Here is an 18,878-nt window from a genome sequence, read left to right on the forward strand (position 1 = left end):
ATGATTTGTGCTTTAATCTGTTGCATCACTCATCAATCGTTGTGTGTGATTGTGTAGTAGTTAACTAAAGTGTTGACCAAAGTGGTGACCAAAGTGTTGACCAACGTGCTGACCAAAGTGCTGACCAATGTCATAACCAATGCCATGACCAAGGTGGTGACCAAGCACCTGACCAAGGTGCTGACCAAAGTGGTGACCAAAGTGTTGACCAAAGTGGTGACCAAAGTGCTGACCAATGTGCTGACCAAAGTGATGAACAACGTGCTGACCAAAGTGCTGACCAACGTGCTGACCAACGTGGTGACCAACGTGCTGACCAACGTGTTGACCAACGTGGTGACCAACGTGGTGACCAATGCCACGACCAACGTGTTGACCAAGGTGTTGACCAAAGTGCTGACCAAAGTGCTGACCAAGTTGATGGTCACGACAGCGATGACATGGTCACGACAGCGATGACATGGTCACGACAGCGATGGCATGGTCACGGCAGCGATGACATGGTAACGGCAGCGATGACATGGTCACGGCAGCGATGAGATGGTTACGGCAGCGATGACATGGTTACGGCAGCGATGAGATGGACACGGCAGCGATGACATGGTTACGGCAGCGATGACATGGTCACGGCAGCGATGAGATGGACACGGCAGCGATGACATGGTTACGGCAGCGATGACATGGTTACGGCAGCGATTACATGTGACGGCAGCGATGACATGGTTATGGTCACAGCAGCGATGACATGGTTACCAAGCAGATGACATGGTAACGGCAGCGATGACATGGTTACGGCAGCGAGGACATGGTCAAGGCAGCGGTGACATGGTTACGGCAGCGATGACATGGTGACAAAGTTAGTGATTATCATCCACTCTACATCGCTCCTCTATCCACTCTACATCGCTCCCTAACTCACTCTACATCGCCCCTTTACCCACTCTTCATCGCTCCTCTATCCACTCTACATCGCTCCCTAACCCACTCCACATCGCCCCTTTATCCACCCTACATCGCCCCTTTAGCCACTCTACATCGCTCCTCTACCCACTCCACATCGCTCCCTAACCCACTCTACATCGCACCTTTATCCACTCTACATCGCTCCTTTATCCACTCTACATCGCTCCCTTATCCACTCTACATCGCTCCCTTATCCACTCTACATCGCTCCCTAACCCACTCTACATCGCTCCCTTATCCACTCTACATCGCTCCCTAACCCACTCTACATCGCTCCCTTATCCACTCCACATCGCCCCTTTATCCACTCTACATCGCCCCTTTACCCACTCTACATCGCCCCTTTACCCACTCCACATCGCCCCTTAACCCACTCTACATCGCTCCTCTACGCACTCTACATCGCCCCTTTATCCACTCTACATCGCCCCTTTACCCACTCTACATCGCCCCTTTATCCACTCTACATCGCTCCCTAACCCACTCTACATCGCTCCCTAACCCACTCTACATCGCTCCCTAACCCACTCTACATCGCTCCTTATCCACTCTACATCGCTCCCTAACCCACTCTACATCGCCCCTTATCCACTCTACATCGCCCCTTTATCCACTCCACATCGCCCCTTTACTTACTCTACATCGCTCCTCTACCCACTCCACATCGCTCCCTAACCCACTCTACATCGCCCCTTAACCCACTCTACATCGCCCCTTTACCCACTCTACATCGCTCCTCTATCCACCCTACATCGTTCCTTTATTCACTCCACATCGCTCCCTTATCCACTCTCCATCGCCCCTTTATCCACTCCTCATCGCTCCCAAACCCACTCCTCATCGCTCCTTTATCCACCTTACATCGCTCCCTAATCCACTCTACATCGCCCCTCTATCCACTCCACATCGCCCCTTATCCACTCTACATCGCCCCTTTATCCACTCTACATCGCCCCTTTACCCACCCTACATCGCTCCTTTATTCACTCTCCATCGCCCCTTTATCCACTCTCCATCGCCCCTTTATCCACTCTCCATCGCCCCTTAACTCACTCCACATCGCTCCCTAACCCACTCTACATCGCCCCTTAACCCACTCTACATCGCTCCTTAACCCACTCTACATCGCTCCCTAACCCACTCTACATCGCTCCTTAACCCACTCTACATCGCCCCTTTACCCACTCTACATCGCTCCTCTACCCACTCTACATCGCCCGTTACCCACTCTACATCGCCCCTTTATCCACTCTACATCGCCCCTTAACCCACTCTACATCGCTCCCTAACCCACTCTACATCGCTCCCTAACCCACTCTACATCGCCCCTTAACCACTCCTCATCGCCCCTTTACCCACTCTACATCGCCCCTTTATCCACTCTACATCGCCCCTTAACCCACTCTACATCGCCCCTTAACCCACTCTACATCGCTCCTTAACCCACTCTACATCGCCCCTTAACCCACTCTACATCGCCCCTTTACCCACTCTACATCGCCCCTTTATCCACTCTACATCGCCCCTTAACCCACTCCACATCGCTCCCTAATCCACTCTACATCGCTCCCTTACCCACTCTACATCGCCCCTTTACCCACTCTACATCGCCCCTTTATCCACTCTACATCGCCCCTTTATCCACTCTACATCGCCCCTTTATCCACTCTACATCGCTCCTTTATCCACTACACATCGCTCGAATTACCTCGCCATAATACCGCTATGATCTCTATAAACCATCACAATAACTTGTGCCTTGTCACCCTTCCCTTCCCTCTTCCACCTCTTGCCACTGCCCTGACCATGTGTCGCCTAGGGAGCTTGACAAGAAATTTGACAAAATTTAAAACCTCAAAATTACCTCAAATAACAACCCTACTAATATCCTTACTAACCTCTGCACCGGCCTCGAAACCTTCCTCGGCTTCAACAAAGAGTCCAAAGGCTACGACGGCCAGGGGATAGTGTACTCTGACCTGGATAGGCTGTGTGACGGGGTGATGGCGTTTTTGCTGGGGGTGCTTGGTGCGGTGAAAGATGATGAAAACGTCAAGCATTATTATCCTGTAGAGAAAATGACTGAAACACTCCAAAAAATTAAAAACAGTATGCACAATCCTGGCGGATTGTCTAAGGCCGTTATGGCTGTGAGCACGGCGCTGGGGGAGTGGGATGGAGATTTGCAAAAGAAAATAGATAAAGTTGTGAAAGAAGAAGGTGAAGGCACGTTAAAAGCATTAAAACGAAAAATTGGTGAAAATATTGCGGCAGTTGATAAGTTAAAGTCCCAGTCCCTAGACAGTGTAGTCTCCACCTTGGCCACGACGGTGTTTGATGGGTTGGACGATAATGTTAATGCAGTGAAAGAGGCCATAAAAAAGCTTGATGGGCCTCTGCAAATGAAGGTTATGAGTGACTTCGAGAAAATTAAAATGGAAATAAATCACGTCACGAAGAACGCAAAGGAAGACAAGTGGCGTATGGAGAAGCTGTGCGAGAATGTTAATAAGGTGCTTGACAAACTGCGTCACGCTGTTCACATGACAACTGATAATGAGATAAGGCGTATCAGTACAACATTGGCTGACAATATGGAAAATATACAAGGACACATCGGTATCGTGGACGAAATGTTGAAAAAATACGTCGAACACCTGACGGTGTGGATCAAGAATGCGGATCAGACTATGATCGATGCGTTAGAGAGGGTTGAAATAATATTACAGCAGGTGAAAGACACAGAAAATGCACGAACCAAGAAGGATATACAAGAGGCGATTAGGCAGTTGACGCTGAAGGCTCAATCACTCTACCATGCTGGTAGAGCTGCTGATCGACTTGTTAAAGAACTGGTGCCTAAAGCTAACATAATGATCACAGGTCTCGAAAAAGTTTACGTGAATAAATTATGGAAGCTGAAAGAGGACGTGAATTTCGCAGTCCAGGATGTGAGAAAGAAAATTGGAATGCTTGGCCATCAGTTAGGTGTGAAAACGGAAAGTGATAATATCAAAGGGATTATGAAGCATATTGAAGAGGAGGTGAAGTTCATTAAAGGAAAAATTGGAGAACCAATGAAAGTCCCAGAACTAGATGATGCAGATGATAGTATATATAAGAATTGGCAGAAGATTAAACATGAGGTTAAGCAGGTTGTTGACAGCATGACTGGTGTGGAAGATGGTGAAATAACTGGAGCACTTAAATTGATTGCAAAAGGTGTCACAGATTACGCCAATGGTTTTGGAGAAGAAGGATTCAGCAGTAACGTATTGACTGAGTGGATTGGAGATATATTAAAAGATAAAGATGAGAGCATTGTGACTTACAAGATAAACCAGTATGTGAGACTTCACAAAAACGTTAGCCAGATGACAGACAAGGATGATGAGGCGGTGAAGGATGCAATAAAGAAACACCTCCCATCGCATATTTACACAGAAATACAGGAAGCTGCCGTAACGCATCTTAATAGATCAACGGTGGGTAATATTGCCGATCGATTTCAGGAATTTGCCGACCATGTTGAACTTCAACTTAAGAACCATCTAAATTTTTCACTTGGAAGGGCAGCTCAACAAATAGAAGAGCAGTTGGGTTTGACAAAAGCGAAGCATAAATATAGACACAATATCGAGATTATTATTAGAGCTATCGTGAAGTCCTTATTGAACAACTTCAAGCAGGTTGCATTAGAGCTTAAGCGGTTTGCTAAAACGTCACTAATTAATCGAATAGAAAGTGCAATACCAGATGTTGAAGATCTTGGCAAACAACTTATATCAGGCAATCCCGGCGAAAAAGTTGATAAGGCATTGGAAGCCGTTAAGCCTAAGATTGAGACACTGCAACACCAACTTGAGAAAGCAACACAGCCTAATTCCCTCGGCGATGATAGCGACAATGCTGCAGCCGCGATAGATGTAGCGATTCACAATGTTACGAAACATCCATTTGAAGGTATAGTGGCGAGTGGAGACGGTAGACTATTAAATGACATCAATGGACGCCTCGACGCGTACATCGCCCTCAATGATACCATGGGAGTATTGAGAACGCAAACGATTACCGCATTATCGCAAATTGATAATGCACATAATGACGTTCTAAAACTCTTTAAAGATGTTACATCTAATATTGCAAAATTGTGCGCCACCATTGAGAAAGCATCCGATGAACAACCAGGCGGACTGAAGAAAATGTTAGGTGATTTCAGAAAGGAGCGCATCGCCATGGTTAATAACAGATCAGGTCTTCAAAAGATAAAAACCGATCTCGACACCCTCCAAAAAGATCAACTCAGAAAATTAGATACAGCCGTCACAAATGTACTTCATTCCACTCTCCCTGAAGCCGTCGAAAATTGCAGAGAAGCCATACAAGAAAATATCAGAGAAGAAGTTGAGAAGGCCAAGAGAGACATAAAACAAGACGCACTTAAGCGCTATGTCAAGTCAAAAATCAATGATCTTAAAGCACTAGGAACGTTTGTGGAGCAGCGGCGTGCATTAATGGCGAAAACCATAGACAACGATTTGAAAAGTGGTATCAAAGGTTTTTTTAAGAATCTCAACGCGGACATTGGCGAGTTCAATAACTTGAATGCGGATTCCGAGTTGCCGGACGGAGCGTCATACGCGAAAACATTCTTTCAACTGTTGTCATCAAACATCTCAAGCCAACCGGATATGATGTCTTTCACAACTATAGTTGATGCGATACATTCCCCGGTGGATCAGTTGCTCTCCGGTCTCGAATCTTCGGAGCACTTCGACAGCACATTCACAAACAACCTTGACACGCTTGAAAATGCCATACAGTCTCTGGTGCCCACTGGCTTCTCCGGGCCACTTAGTCCGCTAATTGATGTTCTGAAGGAAGGCATCACGGCATTCGTCAAGCAGCTGAACATGGCTTACGTCAGCAGGTATTCGGGGACAAGTATTCAGTGGAATGAAACTGAAAATTACAAAAGATTAACCGCCGACGCAACCAACTGCGCCAAAGCCTTCCTCACCTTGATACCAGTAATGTGTCACGACGTGTCTGACTTGCGATCCAAATGCGTTGTGTCTTGGAGTGAATTGAAAACTAATTTGCGTGGTAAAAACAATCCTCTCGGAGCGTGCTTGCAAGACGCGGGGTATAAAGTCTCCGAATCGGAAGCTGTACACAACGGGGTGTTGCGTAATACGATTAGCGGCCAGACCGTTAACGAAAAACTGAAACGGAAGACTACTGACGCAGAGAAATTGGAGCAGTTAAAAGCATGGAAAACATCTAACAACAGACACGGTGACGGAGTAACGCTGCTCGACTTATTCGATTACCTACACGATTGCCTTAGATGGTACTACGAAGTATGTCACCTGGGCACTCTCAGTTCCAAGAAACATCCACGCAGTATATACGACATGCTTCAATGGCTCTCCGGTCTGTCGTACGATCCAGTGCACCAGGAACTGGCGCTCAATGGGTTCAGTGACCTGTTTGAAAAGCCAGAGAAAGACGAGTCGGATGCTGAGTTGTCTCTATCGGATAAGGACCCGGACACGTTGGAGGCCTACCCAGAAAATGTCACGGCTACAAAGCTGTCGAATAGCCTTCGCGATGTTTGCGCGTATTCGGAGACTGTACTTGTCGCCATCCAGGGTTATGGACACGCAGGCGGGCGGTATGCTTGCGATTTTAACAGCAACGCGGACAGTTTCGTATATCCCGCGGACCCTGCGAAATGTTTGGAAATTCTTGCGGATGTGTTGACTCGGGTGTACGAGCAGCTGTGTTTCCTATTAGTTCAGTGTTCACGTGAGTACGAGGCTAACAGCTGGCGTGATTGCTATTATGGACGTGGCGTGGGAGGCTCGTCATGGACCTGCAACACAAAGCAATGTGGCAACCAAATTGGCGATCAAACTTGCAACCAAAGTGCTGACCAAATGGCCAACCAAAACGGTGATCAAAAAGACGACCAACAACCTAAGTGCGGACTTAAGTCACCCCTCCAGTCATTCCTTGAAGACGGATTGCCAGGCTTTATACCACATACATTCGACAAGGTTGGTTGTAAATTGGAATGCACCGTGTCCAAGCATCGGGGATTGCCGTGTAAAACGCCCATGGGCTTCAATGATATTAGCAATGTAGCATCGCATACTAAGCAAGGCGCACACCTCACCAAAGTACTCTACGACTTTTGTGGTCACATGGATAGCCCACTTGTCAAGCTTTGCGGTAATTTAGTTTGTCTGCTAAATAGGCCTCCTCAAACGCTATCCGATATGTACGCATTCTACTACAATTTACTCCACGATTGGAATGGCAAATCTAGAGGTGCGATAGACGTCAGGAAGCATAAGATGACCGCATTTAATGACGCCGTAACAAGGGCCAACTTCGGCGTACCTTATCCGGAACTCAACGTCAACTCAATCATTACCGACCATAAGTCCAATAATCATACCACTGGAGATCTGTTGTGTCTCTACAGCTGCAACAGTACGTCGTCGTTGACGGCAACCTGCGGTCGATACCTACAACCTTTCGGTATGAACACGTGGACAGTGTTTTCAGAAAAACACGCCGATAAATACCTCTCCTGGATCGTCTACATCACCGAGGTGTTCTATAATTTGCTCGAACAGCTGCTAAAAGAGTGCTGCCAAAATTGCACGTCATCGCAATCCAGGTGCAATGGTAAAGTCTGCCCTAAAACATGTCCAGTCAAATACACAAGTGACGGAACAAAGTCGCAATCCGTATCAACTATTCATCACACCAAGGACTGCAAATCCATTGCTTACTGCCCCTCAACACGTCCCACCTTATGCAAGTACGGCTTCGTTTTCAAGAGTTTATCGAACATGAGCGGCAATAGTGGAGAATCAACGAAGCGCACCTGCAAAGATTTATGTCACGCATTGCAAAATGTTCTACTTAAAGGAAAAGTACTCGGCGAATTCACCCATGTCACAATTCCAGAATTTCTGTGGAACATCAGACAAAAATTCTTTTGGATGACCGTCGCCCTTTGGCTCCTCTCCTTGTTGTACCTCATCCACATCATGGTCATCCGCCTAGACCTCCTCCACATCAAATCGCATCTACATAGTCCCTCGAGTCATAGGATAGCTGCTCAATCGCTGCTCGCCGCCGCACGTGTTAACAAGCTTAACAGGGTGTTTTATCTACAACCATAATCGTACTCACGTGTCTACTATCTACACTCACCTAGCATATCACCTACTCACCTATACAACTAATTGTGCTTTAATCTGTTGTATCACTCATTAATCGTTGTATGTGATTGTGTAATAGTTAACTAAAGTGCTGACCAAAGTGTTGACCAAAGTGCTGACCAAGGTGCTGACCAAAGTGCTGACCAATGTCATAACCAACGTCTTGATTTATGTGCTGACCAATGTCATAACCAATGTGCTGACCAAAGTGGTGACCAAAGTGGTGACCTAGTGAGTGACCAACGTGATGACCAACGTGTTGACCAAGTTGATGGACACGGCAGCGATGACATGGACACAGCAGCGATGACATGGTCACGGCAGCGATGACATGGTCACGGCAGCGATGACATGGTCACGGCAGCGATGACATGGTTACAGCAGCGATGACACGGTCACGGCAGCGATGACATGGTTACGGCAGCGATGTCATGGTCACGGCAGCGATGACATGGTTACAGCAGCGATGACAGTGGACACGGCAGCGATGACATGGTCACGGCAGCGATGACATGGTCACGGCAGCGATGACATGGTTACGGCAGCGATGACAAGGTTACGGCAGCGATGACATGGTCACGGCAGCGGTGACATGGTCACAAGTGGTGATTATTACCCACTCCACATCGCTCCTTAACCCACTCTACATCGCCCCTTAATCCACTCCACATCGCTGCCTAACCCACTCCACATCGCTCCCTTATCCACTCTACATCGCCCCTAACCCACTCCACATCGCTCCCTAACCCACTCTACATCGCTCCCTAACCCACTCTACATCGCTCCCTAACCCACTCTACATCGCCCCTTTACCCACTCTACATCGCTCCTTTATCCACTCTACATCGCTCCTTTGTCCACTCTACATCGCTCCCTTACCCACTCTACATCGCTCCCTAACCCACTCCACATCGCTCCCTAACCCACTCTACATCGCCCCTTTATCCACTCCACATCGCCCCTTAACCCACTCCACATCGCTCCCTAATCCACTCCACATCACCCCTTAACCCACTCTACATCGCTCCCTAACCCACTCTACATCGCCCCTTATCCACTCTACATCGCCCCTTTACCCACTCTACATCGCCCCTTTATCCACTCTACATCGCTCCTTTACCCACTCCACATCACCCCTTTATCCACTCTACACCGCCCCTTAACCCACTCTACATCGCTCCCTTACCCACTCTACATCGCTCCCTTACCCACTCTACATCGCTCCCTAACCCACTCTACATCGCTCCTTTATCCACTCTACATCGCTCCTCTACCCACTCTACATCGCCCCTTTATCCACTCTACATCGCCCCTTATCCCACTCTACATCGCCCCTTTACCCACTCTACATCGCCCCTTAACCCACTCTACATCGCCCCTCTATCCACTCTACATCGCCCCTTTATCCACTCAACATCGCCCCTTTATCCACTCTACATCGCCCCTCTATCCACTCTACATCGCCCCTTTATCCACTCTACATCGCTCCTTTATCCACTCTACATCGCTCCCTAACCCACTCTACATCGCCCCTTTATCCACTCTACATCGCCCCTTTATCCACTCTACATCGCTCCTTAACCCACTCTACATCGCCCCTTTATCCACTCTACATCGCCCCTTTATCCACTCCTCATCGCTCCTTTATCCACTCTACATCGCCCCTTAACCCACTCTACATCGCTCCTTTACCCACTCTACATCGCCCCTAACCCACTCCACATCGCTCCCTAACCCACTCTACATCGCTCCCTAACCCACTCTACATCGCTCCCTAACCCACTCTACATCGCCCCTTTACCCACTCTACATCGCTCCTTTATCCACTCTACATCGCTCCTTTGTCCACTCTACATCGCTCCCTTACCCACTCTACATCGCTCCCTAACCCACTCCACATCGCTCCCTAACCCACTCTACATCGCCCCTTTATCCACTCCACATCGCCCCTTAACCCACTCCACATCGCTCCCTAATCCACTCCACATCACCCCTTAACCCACTCTACATCGCTCCCTAACCCACTCTACATCGCCCCTTATCCACTCTACATCGCCCCTTTACCCACTCTACATCGCCCCTTTATCCACTCTACATCGCTCCCTAACCCACCCTACATCGCTCGATTTATTTCGCCATAATACCGCTATGACCTCTTTAGACCATTATAATAACTTGTGCCCTGTCACTCTTCCCTTCCCCTCTTCCACCTCTTGCCACTGCCCTGACCCATCATGTTCACCCTAAGTCCAAATTCCTCGAATTACTTTGTCTTATTAACGCTATGACCTCTATAATGCATTATAATAACTTGCTGATGGTGACCATTCTCTTACTGATGATGCTACTAAAAAAGCCTTGAATGACATTGAAGAGCGTGAGAAACAACTTAATGAACTTAAAAATAAGCTTACTAAATTCACTAATGATCTCGGAAATGACGCTAATAATAATATTTTAACGCATTTATGTTCCGGCCTCGAAAAATTCCTCGGCTTCAACAAAGATTCCAAAGGCTACGAAGGCACTGGTATTGTGTACTCTGACTTGGACAGGCTGTGTGACGGGGTGATGGGATTTTTGAGTGGTGTGCTTAGTAACATCCACAAGCATTTAGGGCAGCATAAAAATGAAATAAATATTGCAATTGAAGCACTGAACACCAACAAACACCTTGGTAAAAAAGGTTTTAGTGTTGCGATTGTGAAGGTGGTAGAAGGGGTGGGGAGGTATAATGATGCTGTCAGAAATTCCAACAATCATGTCAAGAACAAAATAACAGATTTCGACAGAGAGATGAAGAGACTCAAAAAAACGGTAAGTGAAGATTTAAAAAATAATTCTGCTGCAGGTGCTGGAAGAATTGTGCAGGGATCCGTGGACTCTGCTGACCAATTGGTGGAGACATGCCTTAGCAACGCAAACAAATTCAATAAATCTTTAGACACTGCAAAACATGAAAACGTGAGAAACGCGATTAATGATTGTAACTCTATAGTGCGTGATGATGTGAATAAAGCGCGTGCCTGTGTTAAGCTTGAGACGGAGCAGTTCGCTGCTCTGTCGAGTAAGCAGCAGGAAGATCGAAAGGTGATGAGGGAGAAAATAGAGCGTTGTTTGACAGATCTGGGAACGTGCGTGAATGATAGTATCAAGAAAAAGGTGGCTAAGCTTGTTGAAGACTTGGGTTTGAAGGTGAAAGAAATTAAGAGGCAGCTTGTCGAAATACAGGGCAAGTTGGTTGAGTATATAAGAGAGTTGACGACGTGGATTGATAAAGCGCAGCCTTTGATTAACTCGGCGTTTGAGAAGGTGAAAGAGATATTAGAGGATATTAACGACGGCAACTCGGTCAAGAAACCCTCTCTAATCAAATCAACCGTCACGCAAATAGAGGGAGCGGTAGCAATGCTCAAAGGTGCAGGGGAAGACGCCGGTAAGGTTGTCAAGGAGAAAGTATCCGCGGCGCTTAAGCAGGTGAAGGAAATGAACGACGCGCTGAAACAGGATTTGTATTCAGTCAAGCAAGAAATCCAGAAAGCAATTGTGAATCATGTCAAGAAGCAAATCAAGACGCCGTATGATGAGCTAGAGGGGAACGTGAAACAAGATTTGACGACTTTGAAGGGGAATATAAAAAGTGAAGTGAATGCTATTGTGCTGAGCTCAAATGAGTTTTCCGATCAATTTACTGCAACGCAACACGCAATTGATGCGGCAATCCAGAAAGTGCACAATAAGGTAAACAACTTCAAACACCTTAGTAATTTCAACACATTTGCAAGCGACTTTGACAGCAGCGTACCCATGCTTACATCAATAGGGGCAAGTGGTAATGACTTCTTGCAATCGCTTAGTGAATATTTAAATTTGCTGTGTAAGGATGTCATGGGTCCATCAAGTAAGGCCATGGAGATGATTGCGGCAGGGATCGAAACTTCTATAGGGACACACCGTCTTGATGAAACCGTAATCATTGCAGACAAACATAGAAAGTCACTTCAACAGCTCTTAGACATTGACGCATCATCTAGCAGCATGAGTGCTCTCAAAATTCTCCTGGGCAAGGATTTCGATGCGCCGGAATTCGATCTTCAGAAAAGTGCTACGAAAATAAGAAGGCTTCGTCAACAGCTCACTGTTCAACATCCGCAGTCTGCAAAGTTGAAAAAACAAGATTTGATAGATATTCTAAACGACCTAGGCAATATTGCAGGCGCCGTTTCCGACCATTCGGAGAAAGTGGTCAAGGCAGCAATGAAAGCGATTAAAGCAAAAGTTAAAGGGGAGATTAGCAGCGCGACGCAGATCATTCTGAATGAAGCAGGAACTATTAAAAGTGGCGTACAAAATGGTAAGGTCGGTGAAAAAGTGGTGTACGGTGAGCACGATGGCGATAGACAGGACGTCAGAGGCCTCAAGGCGTTGGTGAACCAATTCGACACGAAAATTAAGAGCGCACTATCAACTTTTCGAGATAAATTTGAAAGTGACTTTTTTAAAATGAAAGAACCGTCCAGCGGTGAGCACGATTACGAGCTTGGCCCCAATCTCATGAAAACGTTCAAAACCGCATACGATGCCCTCAAGGACGGTAAGCTGAAAGACGACACTTTTCAAAAGGACGTCGATGAAATACTAAATAAGGAGATCGGCGGTACGATATTGGCAGGAGGTGCTGCAGCTGATAGAATATCCAATATTGAAAAAAATAAATTTCCGAATTACGATGCTCAAGTCAACCAAGATAGCCTTGGGTTAGAAAATCCAGACCAGCTAGCAGGCAAACTTCCAAAGGCGATAACAGAAATCAAAAAGCAGGTTGAGGGCGCCGTGAAAGACGTCGTCAAATTTTATAGTTATGCAGAGGAAGATCTAAAAAAAGTCACCACCGCCCTTCAACAACTCTGCCAGGCTGTAAAAGCTGCCGGTGATAACGCTCATAGTGATTTGAAACAATTGAAAGAAACGTACTTCAATCAGTCTGAGTTTGTAAATGGCGGCATCAGAATAATTAAGTATCAGCTTACGAATCTGCAAGAAGATGACCTGACAAAAGCCATAAATGAAGCTACTAAGTTCCTCACCGATGCTGCTAAGATACGTGAACAAACCGTCGGATCCCTAAAAATTGACGTCGACGGTCAAGTCAAAGAAGTCAAAAGGCAACTCACCTCCGAGCTCGACAAGCAGTACATCACCACCATGGCGCTGCAGCTCGACCACTTCGCCGACAGGGTCACTGAGCACCTCAAGGGACTGCCCGAGGCAATCGAAAAGGACAAGCACACCGGCTTCAAGGGATTCATGGAGGCGTTCGAGGGCAAGCCGGAAGTAAAGCCCAGGGACAAGTATGCTTTCGAAGCGCCTACAGTTGAACTGAGTAAACTTGAAGCGTTTAAAGGAGCTGTTACTAAGCCACATAATTCCAAGAAAGAAGAATTTAAAACGCTGTCACAGGAGTTCAAGAAATGGTACATCAACCTCCACCTATATGTCAACAAGGAGACCGTAAGGGTGAACAACGAGGAGAACAGCAAGAAGCACCCCGCTGGAACAGACGTTCATGACTACCAACGCAGGCTCTTAGCAATGTATGACCGCTTCAATGAGTTGATGTCGCACATCACTAACGCAAACAGGTATGATCATCAGATATCAGGCCTGCTCGATAGGCTGTTGGAGGCGCTCCATGACCTCAAACCGGACGGCTTCTCTCAGCCTAGTACGCCGATCATAGATTGTGTCTCCAGCGGTTTCACGAGCTTCGTTGGTTTACTCCGTAACGTATACATCTCCGCGTACGACACGCAGACGTTTGACGGTTTATTGTGCACGGAAGAGACGAAGACAGATGATTCCGGACAGGCAAAGAAGCTAACCCAGCTGACAGATCACGGCCGAAAATGCGCGAAGGTGTTCCTCACACTCCTATGCACGCTTCTGAGTTCGTTGACCGTATTAAAGCACAATTGCAAGTCTCTGACTAAGCAGCAAATCAACAAATCCACGGACGTCGGTAGACAATTTGCCGAGCTAGGCTTCAGAGTATCGGACGACGGCAAGCAAAATGGCGAATTACACGATACGTCCCTAATTACAGGGGAGTACGTTGCTAACAGCCTGACATTTAGAATTAAGAATGCCAATAACATTGAGCACCTTAAAACGTGCCAACGAAATAAAGACAGACTGACAAATAACGTTAGCATCTTCGACATACTCAAGTGCATTTACCATCACTTCGAGGAGTACAACGAGGTCTGCCATCTCGCTTCCTCCTCATCCAAGTCACCTTGCAGCGTATACGAGATGCTCGTATGGCTCACCGGGCTGCCTTATACCGCTGCCAATTCGGTCATGCGACACGCAACAATCACTGAGCTATTCGAGAATCCGGACAAGCAAGTAACGGACGGGGAGATCTCCGGCACTTTAGTCGGTGATTCGCCCATAAAAGCGCGGCCATATGACATCACGTTCGACAGGGTAATTAGGGCCATCGACCACGTCTGCTCGAAATCGTACGACGTTCTCACCACCGTAGCTGGGCACGGTGACGCCGACACTACGTATGGCAGCGATTTCTGCAATAACTCTCTGAAGCTGAGATATCCGTCATCCGGCGAAGATTGCTTCCAGATGCTGCTCGATGTGCTATGGAGGCTCTTGCCGGCTCTCAGGTACCTGCAGATGCAGTGTGTCTTGAATGATAAGTACAGCGGCTGGGCGAATTGCCAGTACGGCAAGGGTGTACCGCCAAGTAATTGGCCATGTAGCGACCACCCAAGCGACGAAACAAAGTGCCAGGCAAACTGTCAAGCAAATGGTAAACCAACGTGCCGACCAACTTCGCCCCTTCAGTCCTACTTACATGACTGTTTAGTCGGCTACCTTCCCCACCGCGTGACTTCCATCGGCTGTAAATCGGTATGCAGCAATTGTCCACGGAACAAGCCCGGAATGCCCTGCCTGACACCCATGGGCTTCAGGGGATTTTCCGGATCGGCGAGAACGGGGAAGGATATATATGAAATGATAAATACTTTCTTCGGTACCGGCTTAATTTCATCGGTTCTCTGCCTCGTACCGAAGCCGCCATCTACTTTGCCCGAGCATTTCAGTTTTGCTTCGTCACTTGTCAAGGACTGGCAGTACGGTGGGTCGAGCAAGGAAAATGATTTCCAATCATGCATCGAAACATCCATTGACAAACTGTCGATCAGGCTTAATGAGAGCCGCAGCAAGTTCACAGATACACTTCGTGATGTATATGGCAGCAGCAGTAGCTCTCATAGCGCTCAGGGTCATGTAGCTGCATACACCGATCTGGCCAGCTTATCGAGAAATGCGACGTGTTCAGGTCTGGATGTTCAGTGCGGCCCGTATCTCCAATCGACGTGTTACGATGCGTACAATTACCTCGCTCACAAGCACACCGACACTTACTTGTCATGGGCGCTCTATTTGCCATGGGAATTCTGGAATTACCTGAAGTCATTGCTCGATGCCTTCCAACAGATTGATTGCGGAAGCTTCGGTTGCAGAGGATGCCCATGTAAGCCGGGCTCCCATGGTAAGGAAGCGAACTGTAAGTGCAACACAATTGTAGGCTGTCGTGGCGTTGCGCCTACATTCTACAGTTACGGGTTCACATTAGGAGATGCGCAAGCTCTGATGCGTACGGACAGCGTAAAGAATTGCGCGAATTTCGTCACGCAACTGAAAGCGTTATTAAATTCCAACTACTTCAGAACGTTGTTCGAAAAGTGCGACGAATTCATATTCACCATCCGCGCACCTTTCTTGTGGATGACCGTCGCACTTTGGTCACTCTCCATCTTCTACCTCATCTGCGTAATGGTTGGCAGACTGGATGTGCTCCACATACGCTCACACCTGAGGACACCGTCGTCGCACAGGATAACGGCGCAATCGCTGTTGGCGGCAGCGCAAGTCGGAAGGCTTGCCAAAATATCGTATCTACAACCGTAATCATCGTCACATTTGTCATTCACACAACTCACGTAACATCTCACCTACTCACCTAACCGACAAACGTAGTCTAATGTGTCGAATTACTCTAGCGGCAACCTGTGAACTAAATAACACCTAGATTAGGTGATGACTAAACGACCAAGCAACGTGTTGACCTAGCACGCAGGTAAAGTGCTAACCTAGCACCCAGGCAAAGTGATAAGGTAGCACGCAAGCTAAGTGATAAGCTGGCAACCGGGGAAAGTGCTAAGCTGGCAACCAGGCAAAGTAGTAACCTAGCAACCAGGCAACGTGCTAAGCTGGCACACAGGCGAAGTGTTAACCTAGCAACCAGGCTAAGTGCTAAGCTGGCACCCAGGCTAAGTGTTGACCTAGCACCCAGGCTAAGTGCTAAGCTAGCATCCAGGCAAAGTGCTAAGCTGGCAACCAGGCAACGTGTTGACCAATGCCATGACCAAAGTGCTAAGCTAGCACTCAGGCAAAGTGGTGACCTAGCACCCAGGCAAAGTGGTAAGCTGGCACCCAGGCAAAGTGCTAACCTAGCACTCAGGCAAAGTGCTAAGCTGGCGGATGAACCGTAATTTGGTAGGTGTTGTGGCGTTGAGTTGTGCGTTGACTGTGAGAGGTGTACGCGTTACCCATTGAGTGAGTGTCACGTGAGGCTGGGTGATTGGTCGCTAACGTAGGCGGCCGTGAGGGCCGCGGCGGGTGACGTAAGCCGTGTGTTGCGAGTCGCTGGCAGGGTGGCGCAATCCGAGTTGGCCTGGTTAAGTAGCATTTATAGGCGGCAATGTAGCGATTGTTAATGTCACATTTAGGCACGTAGCCGACACGCTCCGCCAGCATGGCGCCGATACCGCGGCTCGTAGCACGGTGCTGCTGCACTGTGGGAGTGGAGAGCACGGGGTTCGCTGCAATTGTTACGGCGTTGCGAATAGTAAATGATTTAGAGTGACAGTTGGTGCTGATCACATGCGTCGCGTCAGGCGTAGCTGTGGTATCGTGGGCAGCGTGGGTGTCGGTGGCCTGGGCAGGGGGGATACAGGGGTGAGGGTGAGTGTTCATGAGGGGACTGGCATCGGCAGTGGTAGTGTTGCAGTCGGTGAGTGCGTTGCTAGGTGATTGATATGTTTGCAGGTTGAGGGGAGTGGGAGCGGCAGTGGTACGTGTTGCAGTTGGTGAGTGCTGCTTAGGTGACTGATATGTCTGCAGGTTGAGGGGAGTGGGAGCGGCAGTGGTAGTGTTGCAGTTGGTGAGTGCGTTACTTAGGTGATTGATATGTTAGCAGGTTGAGGGGAGTGGGAGCGGCAGTGGTAGTGTTGCAGTTGGTGAGTGCTTGCTAGGTGATTGATATGCTTGCAGGCTGAGGGGATTGGGAGCGGCAGTGGTACGTGTTGCAGTTGGTGAGTGCGTTGCTAGGTGATTGACATGTTAGCAGGTTGAGGGGACTGGGAGCGGCAGTGGTACGTGTTGCAGTTGGTGAGTGCTGCTTGAGTGATTGATATGTTTGCAGGTTGAGGGGACTGGGAGGGAGAGGGAAGATGGCGCAGTGGACTCCTCCGTGTGAGTGTGGCAAACAATGTAAGTTGCCTGACTGTTATTGCTGTCCTTGGTGTTGCAGAAAATGTATAGGACGTTGTTTTTACTGTATGGATTTCTACTATAAGCGCGGTAGTGGGCAAGCGCAATGCCATACATCGGGATGTAAAGGGTGTGACATACGCAAATGTCAATGTGACTGTTGTGAGAAACAAAAATTGAAAGACCGTCAACAACGTGCCGCCAGTCAACAGCTTCCGTCCTCTTCCTCCCATGTCTCCTCATCTTCCAGGGTCTCCTCTACCACTGTAGGGCACCAGGTCTCCGGTTTACAGCCTTCGACCAGCCCCTCTGACTCATCATCATCTCCCTCCCCCATCCCTTACATCATCGCCGCCGTCGCCCTCATCATCGTCGTCATCTGCGTCATGATCTACTTCCGCATCCGGCCGTTCCACAGGGTGCGGTATCTACTGCGCAGCTGATGACAATAGCGTAACTGGCGACTGACGTCTAATGTTCTAGACAGTAATGATTGCGTTGATGATTAATCGCATGAGCAGTGAGGTGACCATAACCCCTCCGTACTCCGCCATCGCCGCCGTCATCGTTGCCATCATCGTCGCCATAATCCTGCTCGACCTGTGCATCTTCCGCTTCCCGGTGGGCCGCAACATCCGCGATTTCCTCGTCCGCAAGATACCCTTCTGCATCGCGTTTTACAGCTGATCGCAGCAATTTGTTAGCGCAAACATCGTTAATCCAAATCCCACCGATCACCTAACCGGCAACTGACATCTAATGTTCTATACAATGTAATGCGTGCGTTGATGACAAATCACATGACCAAAGTGCTGACCTACCACCTGAACTAGCACCTGACCGAAGTGCTGGCCAATGTGCTGACCAAAAAGCTGACCAATGCCATGACCAAAGAGGTGACCAACGTGATGACCAAGCACCTGACCAATGCCATGACCTATGTGCTGACCAACGTGTTGACCAAATGTGCTGCCCAAAGTGTTGACCAAGTTGATGGTCACGGCAGCGATGACATGGCTACGGCAGCGATGTCATGGTCACGGCAGCGATGACATGGTCACGGCAGCGATGATATGGTTACGGCAGCGATGACAT

At 48.2% G+C, this 18,878-nt stretch overlaps 3 protein-coding genes across 3 annotated transcripts; all 3 read left to right on the forward strand.

The window, feature by feature from the left end:
- Nucleotides 1-2,966: 2,966 nt before the first annotated feature.
- Nucleotides 2,967-8,165, forward strand: BBBOND_0200040 (hypothetical protein; the record flags this gene model as incomplete). Its single annotated transcript, XM_012911579.1, has 1 exon — nucleotides 2,967-8,165. The coding sequence occupies one exon, from the start codon at nucleotides 2,967-2,969 to the stop codon at nucleotides 8,163-8,165; it is 5,199 nt and encodes a 1,732-aa protein (XP_012767033.1).
- Nucleotides 8,166-10,775: 2,610 nt separating this feature from the next.
- On the forward strand, nucleotides 10,776-16,199 carry BBBOND_0200050 (hypothetical protein; the record flags this gene model as incomplete). Its single annotated transcript, XM_012911580.1, has 1 exon — nucleotides 10,776-16,199. One exon carries the CDS (start codon nucleotides 10,776-10,778, stop codon nucleotides 16,197-16,199), a length of 5,424 nt encoding a protein of 1,807 aa, XP_012767034.1.
- A 975-nt stretch (nucleotides 16,200-17,174) lies between these two features.
- BBBOND_0200060 (hypothetical protein) lies at nucleotides 17,175-18,470 on the forward strand (the record flags this gene model as incomplete). The annotated part of the gene is made up of 8 exons (XM_012911581.1): nucleotides 17,175-17,255; nucleotides 17,340-17,380; nucleotides 17,415-17,454; nucleotides 17,565-17,605; nucleotides 17,641-17,665; nucleotides 17,716-17,765; nucleotides 17,824-18,202; nucleotides 18,267-18,470. 8 exons carry the CDS (start codon nucleotides 17,175-17,177, stop codon nucleotides 18,468-18,470), a joined length of 861 nt encoding a protein of 286 aa, XP_012767035.1.
- Between the last annotated feature and the right edge of the window lie 408 nt (nucleotides 18,471-18,878).

Source organism: Babesia bigemina (assembly GCF_000981445.1).
Source record: "Babesia bigemina genome assembly Bbig001, chromosome : II".
Classification (NCBI taxonomy): Eukaryota; Apicomplexa; class Aconoidasida; order Piroplasmida; family Babesiidae; genus Babesia; species Babesia bigemina.